The sequence below is a fragment of the Mustela putorius genome, unplaced genomic scaffold (assembly GCF_011764305.1).
Source record: "Mustela putorius furo isolate JIRA1106 unplaced genomic scaffold, ASM1176430v1.1 tig00003859_pilon_pilon_pilon, whole genome shotgun sequence".
NCBI lineage: Eukaryota > Metazoa > Chordata > Mammalia > Carnivora > Mustelidae > Mustela > Mustela putorius.
The window spans coordinates 12,259,445-12,265,907 of NW_025422011.1; the positions used below are offsets into that span (position 1 = coordinate 12,259,445).

The window sequence follows — 6,463 nt, forward strand, 5'->3', positions numbered from 1 at the left end:
CCTGGCACAGGGCTGAGGGATTCATATAACGAATACATATGTATATGTCTCATTTAGCCTAGTTACCCACAGTCCAGTACATATAATTTCTTGACTAGAAATGGCATAAAAGTTGGTTTAAGAAAGAAATGTACAATTATGTGTCATTTAAATGAGTTAGATATCACCGCTATCTATCAATGCTTTGATATTTTTAAAATGTACAGCATTCTTTATACCTATATAGTAAAAAAGAATAAAACTTAAAAACAATTTGGTATTTTAGCTGAGTGATTTTATACTCTGGAAAAGGACTTTCACTCCAAAAAATGAGACAGTGGAGCATTTAATTAAAAAGAAATTTTCTCTTATAGAATTAATGTTTGTTGGCTGCCTGGGTGACTCAGTAGGCTAAGCATCTGCCTTTGGCTCAGGTCATGATCTCAGAGTACTGGGACTGAGTCCCACATTGGGCTACCTGCTCAGCGGGAGTCTGCTTCTTCCTCTGTTCCTCACTCTACTCATACTCTCTCTTTTTCTCTCACAAATAAATAAAATCTTAAAAAAAAAAAAAAGATAAAAGTCGAATTGGATACCTCACACAGGTACCAGTTATAAATCATCTGTCATAAATGCAGTACATATAGAAGGAGGGCCATACTACAGGTAAAAAAAGACCTGGCTTCTAGTTCCAGCTGTTACTCGGTAACAGTAAGCCAGATCAACTCAATCGTTTTTTAAGATTTTGTCAGCACGTGCTCATAAGCATGGAGAGCGATAGGCAGAGGGAGGCAGAGGCACAGGTTCTCAACTGTGCAAGGAGCCTGACGCAGGACAGGATCCCAGGACCCTGGGATCATGACCTGAGCCAAAGGCAGCCATTTAATGGACTGAGACACCCAGGCATCCCCAACTCATTCGTTTTGAACCCCAGGTTAATTCATCTACAAAAACTGGGGAAGTAATTACCTTTTTGCAGAGGATTTTATGAGAATTAAACGAGATGAAGCATGTGTGAATATACTGTTGATTGTAAAATTTAATTTTTCAATGTTTAAAATCTTTTTTGTATCCTAGAGGACAATAATACCCGAGTTTTGTTTGAACGAGTCTTAACCTCTGGAAGCCTTCCTCCTGAGAAGTCTGGGTAAGCTGTTGGGAAAACTTGTCGGTCAGGTTCTGATGGCAGTTTTAATACTTGAATTGTGATCTGTGGATGAATGTTTATTTAGAAGTTTCAGAAGAAATTTCCCTTCTCTCTTGAAGCGTAATTTACAAATACCTGCCTGTTTAAGATTTTTTTTTTAATGTTTATATACTGGGTAGAATTGAAAGAGGTGTTGGCCATTTATTGTTAAATATTTTAATATTCTTCCTAGTTTACAATGCCCTAGAAATTGATATAAACAAATAAAATTTCTGAAAATTTTACCATGGTTCAGAACAAAAACTCTTACATATTGAAAGTTTGATAGATTACATCCCTGGTTTATGCTTTTGGCTGTCAGTTTTATCAAACAGGAATATGGTATAGTGGTACAGTGGAAATAATAAGGCTCTGGAGTCTTGGGTTCAAATTCCAGCTCAGCCGATGATACCCTAGATACATTTCATAACCTTTCCAAATCTTAGCTCATCAAATAATAACATCTGCCAACACAGGCTTTTTATAGTAGTCCCGTTCCTGGTATGCAGTAGGCTTCCATGTATTACTTGAGTACAAACGTGTTTAATGACATTTGAGTCTCAGAAAATTAATTCTGGCTGTTAACAACAGTTCTGAGGTACAAATATGTCCCAAATAATCCATGTTAATGAGAAAACAAAAGGAAGCATGTTAGATTTTAGAATATATTTTTATTCATATATTGAGTGAAGACTGTATTCCACATAATTCATGCCACTAAACAAAATGGTGAAGCCACATTACTCAGGAGAAATTGGAAGTCTGTATATGTTCCTTTTTCAGCTCTTCCACCAAGAGTTTACCCTCTTTAAGGTAAATGTGTCTCTTACCACAAGGGGATAGGAAGATGTGCCAAATAAATCTAAAAAAAAAAAAAAGCTTAAACACACAAATGTGCAGGATGAAGTGTTATCTATAACTTACTTTCAAGTACTTAAGCAAAAGCAAGGTGAAACCAATATGGCAAAATATTAACAATGATGAAATCTAGGTAATGATGATGGTCTATAGATATTTGTTATACTGTCCTTAAGTTTGAAAATCATAATTAAAAAAAGAGCTTTTTCTAATTAAAAAAAGGGATGAGGTGGGGCGCCTGGGTGGCTCAGTGGGTTAAAGCCTCTGCCTTCGGCTCAGGTCATGATCCCAAGGTCCTGGGATCGAGCCGCACATCGGGCTCTCTGCTCTGCAGGGAACCTGCTTCCTCCTCTCTCTCTCTCTCTGCCTGCCTCTCTGCCTACTTGTGATCTCTGTCTGTCAAATAAATAAATAAAATCTTTAAAAAAAAAAAAAAAAGCGGGGGGGATGAGGGAACTTCAGGCTTTTTTTGTGAATGGACTCCCTATTCCAAACCTAGAATAATTAAGTACTGATTGTATTTATTACAGAGAAATCTGGGCCCGATTTCTAGCTTTTGAAAGTAACATTGGTGATCTAGCTAGCATACTCAAAGTGGAGAAAAGACGGTTTACAGCATTCAAAGAAGAGTATGAAGGCAAAGAAACAGCTTTACTGGTGGATAGATATAAGTTCATGGACTTATATCCTTGCTCCGCAAGTGAACTAAAAGCACTTGGTTATAAGGTATGTACTTGGGATCAAGAGATATGTAGTAGCCCTACTTGCCCCATGTTTTAGAATAGTTTATGAATACACATCCATTTAAAGCAAATTCTGAACTAGAAATTAGTTTTAGAATAGATTTTTCAGAAAATGGGGAAAAAGTTCAGGGCTTTTCCTTGAGTTTATGAAACGTTAAGTATCAAAAGTACTGAACAAAATAATAGAGTGAGGTTTAACAATTTCAGCCTTCCCCTGAAATCGCCAGTGCCCTGTATCTTTTGTCTGCTTGGCACATGAAGGTATTGTGAAAGGAAGAAACAATGTCATTTTAGGTATTATTTTTTCTAATAGTTCTTAAAACTGACGAACGTGTTTTGACAGATCTTAAACCAAATGTAGCTTCAGTAGGTATAATGAAGAAACCTCACAGCTTGTTAAAAGTCCATAAAGTTCCCGAGGGGATTTTTGTATTTTTAACATAGTACTTCAGAGGGTTCTTGGGGAAATTAGCTTATCTGGAAATGGAACTCATCTATATAGACAACAGAATCATAAGAAATCTGGCCCCTGAACCTGTTCAGGCTAAGATTAATGTTTATGCAGCTCCAGAAATAGCCCTTGCTGAGAAAAACATTGTTTTATCATTTCTTGATTTTTCCTGTGTCATGAAAACAAAGACCAAGATGGAAGTCCAAAGGGAAGCTATAGCCACAGATCCTAGATTGGGTCCCTTTAGGGACCCAACCAGCATTAGGATACTCTTGACCATCATTCTCCTCAGGAGCCTCTTCTGGCCTGTGTCTCGCTGGTTTGGTGTATGAACAAGATTTAAATGGGGAAAATGACCCATAATTGAAGCTTCAGACCTTTTCACTGGTGGAAGCCCTAGTTCTGTGCCAGTCCCAGCTTCCTATTCTATAACTACTCTGACTGCTCAGGGATCAGGAAATTTAGTTTCTAGTTTAACTTCTCAATGAAAAGCAAAAGACCTTTAAGACCACCTATTAGCAAGGACTATTTTAACTTTGCCAAGATGAAAATGGAAATTAATGAAAATAGAGCTCTATTTCCGAGTTGAACTACTTCTTAAATATGAATTCTCCATCTTCTATTTCTATTTCAACTTTTTTTATTGGGGGGGGGAGAATTAAATATATTCCCATGTGTATAAAATGTGAGTGGGAAGAGCGAACAAGCCATCCGCAATGGGCCTACTTCTTCAGATTTGCCACCATGAGGTGGCATATGAGCAGATTCTGAGAAAGTGAGATGTTCTTCTACCTCTATGGTGGCAAAAGGGGCTCTGGACAGGCTGACTGACACCAGTGCCTGCAGCAGAGGAACTTCTCTGTTCTGTTCCCTCTCAGTTCTCTTCCTGTGGTTTGAACCCAGTTATTCTCAGTGTATCCTCAAGATTGTAGAGTTGCACAATTATATTCAAGTCCCTTTTTCAGGTTTAGGATTCTTCTGTTCTGCATTTTCAGGATGTCTCCCGTGCTAAGCTAGCAGCTATCATTCCAGACCCAGTGGTAGCTCCTTCTATAGTGCCTGTTCTGAAAGATGAAGTGGATAGAAAACCAGAATACCCTAAACCAGACACTCAGCAGATGATTCCATTTCAGCCACGACATTTAGCACGTAAGCCATGACTTTTAGACCCAGTACTGAGACCTCTGTGTGTTGGTTCAAATCCAGAGGTGGGGGGGACTGATGTGACCTTTCCATTGCAGGTTAATTATTAGACTCAGGGTCACTATGACAAGTGACTTGGCTGTAATCTTTGCCGCAAACTGAGTTAAGAATGTCCTTAAAAACAAAAATACCCTCAACAATTCAGATTCCAGCAACCAGTTTGGGCAGAAATGCTGCTCCCTACAAACTACCCGTACAACTGGACACTCACTCCAGCGATGCTGTCTGGTATTACTTACACTTACTAATGGGTAGTAGCGCCTCTCGATCCTATTTGAACACAAGGCCCTTATGATTAAACATGCTGTTGAGTAACCGACTTTAAACAGGATTGCCGCACACATGACTTACGAGGCTTAGAAATGGTCTTTGACAAAAACTGACGGACGTCCCACCCCTGGATTGTTTGCTTTTCTGCCTCCCAGCGGCCGCGCGGGGGAGAGGGCGCTCTCGCCTCCACTTTAGCTCGTCAAACATGTGAAGCTCGAAAGGCAATTCAAAATGTTCAGAACAAAGCAACACAGACCTAGAACTCTCTATATAGATTACTTCTGATTTATTTTAGCCCTGTGTAGAAATTCTTCCCTCCTGTCTGATTCCTTCTCCTTGTGTCGCAGCACCCGGCTTGCACCCTGTTCCCGGGGGCGTTTTCCCGGTGCCGCCTGCAGCCGTCGTTCTGATGAAACTTCTCCCTCCTCCCATCTGCTTCCAGGTTTGTTTACTATTATTTTCTTGATAATACTTGCTCTGTGGGTTATAATACTTGTGTGCTTTTTCTTGTCTTACGGAAAATGTAAAGTCGTGTGATTTTAACTTGTCAGTTATTGGGGATTAAAATTTATTTGTGTCAAAATAGGGTCCTTTTGTACAAGTGGATGAACTGATGGAAATTTTCCGAAGATGCAAGATACCAAATAGTAAGTGATGAAGGCCCCGCTTTAGGGCCGTCTTCTAGGAAGGAGACCGTTATTCTTTGCTCCTGAAGTTTCCAGATTCAGCTAGCCATCTTGCTGTACCCTGAAGCCTCAGAGTGATCAAACCCTCTTTGGTACAGAGAGGCTCCTTCACATCTAATCCCACTGAGTAAAACATCACAAAAGCAGGTCTTTTCTATTCATGGGAACACGCACTAGGACCCTGGGCTTCTGAAAGTCCTTGTAAGAGCCGCTTTTGTCTTTCCCTCTAATTATGTAGCATCACTACTACCCTCCCTTGCTCGGCCAGCAGCAGGTTCTGAAACCAACCGCAAACGTGTCAGGTAGCGCCTGCAGAGTCTCTCCCCAGAGCGGACTCTGCGGCGCCCCCAACAGGCCTTTCCGTGTGGTTTGCGCAGCTGTCGAGGAGGCCGTGCGGATCATCACGGGCGGCGCCCCGGAGCTGGCGGTGGAGGGCAACGGCCCGGTGGAGAGCAACGCCGTACTCACCAAAGCGGTCAAGAGGCCCAACGAAGATTCCGACGACGACGAAGAAAAGGGCGCCGTCGTTCCCCCCGTTCATGACATCTACAGAGCGCGGCAGCAGAAGCGAATTCGGTGAGGCGGGCTCCAACCAGCCTCTGGAAGAAACTCCAGGATTCCATTTTTGCCTCTTAAGTCATATGTTTAAAAGAGACAATGCTTTGTTACAAGGTTCTTGGAAACAAAGTTGTATTGTCATTGGTGCCTCTATCATATGGTTCTCGAGAAAAAAAACCAACCAACCTGTGTGGATTTTAGAATATGGAACAGATCTGTGCTCTAAGCAAAACTAGGTTTTCAAAAATGTGAGAACAGCACAAAACGGCAGAACCACATTTTGTTCCCTCTTCAAGGGTGTCTTGTATGTGCCGCTTGAAGATTTGTGAGTTTTCAACAGTTTTATTTTAAAAACTGGATGGCTTATGATTGTAAAGCATTTTATCACATTTTCTGAAAACAGTTCTGTTTGCTGATGTAGAGTCCTGCCTTATCGTTTGTTTTTATTTATGGCAGAATGTATGGAACCGGTTTTGTAGTTTAAAATTTTAAAACAATCCTTTAAAAAAATAAAAGGATCTCAAAAATG

General features: G+C 40.5%; 1 protein-coding gene across 2 annotated transcripts in view; it reads left to right on the plus strand.

Annotated features, from left to right (window-relative positions):
• The window catches only part of CSTF3 (cleavage stimulation factor subunit 3), a 67,230-nt gene extending 60,767 nt beyond the window's left edge, over positions 1–6,463 (plus strand). For both annotated transcript variants that reach the window (XM_013057969.2, XM_013057970.2), the window contains 6 exons: positions 1,057–1,126; positions 2,554–2,749; positions 4,213–4,366; positions 5,038–5,132; positions 5,277–5,337; positions 5,754–6,463. In XM_013057969.2, coding sequence (XP_012913423.1) covers positions 1,057–1,126; positions 2,554–2,749; positions 4,213–4,366; positions 5,038–5,132; positions 5,277–5,337; positions 5,754–5,956 — 779 coding nt within the window. In that variant the 3' untranslated portion in view covers positions 5,957–6,463. The remainder of the gene's footprint in view (positions 1–1,056; positions 1,127–2,553; positions 2,750–4,212; positions 4,367–5,037; positions 5,133–5,276; positions 5,338–5,753) is intronic.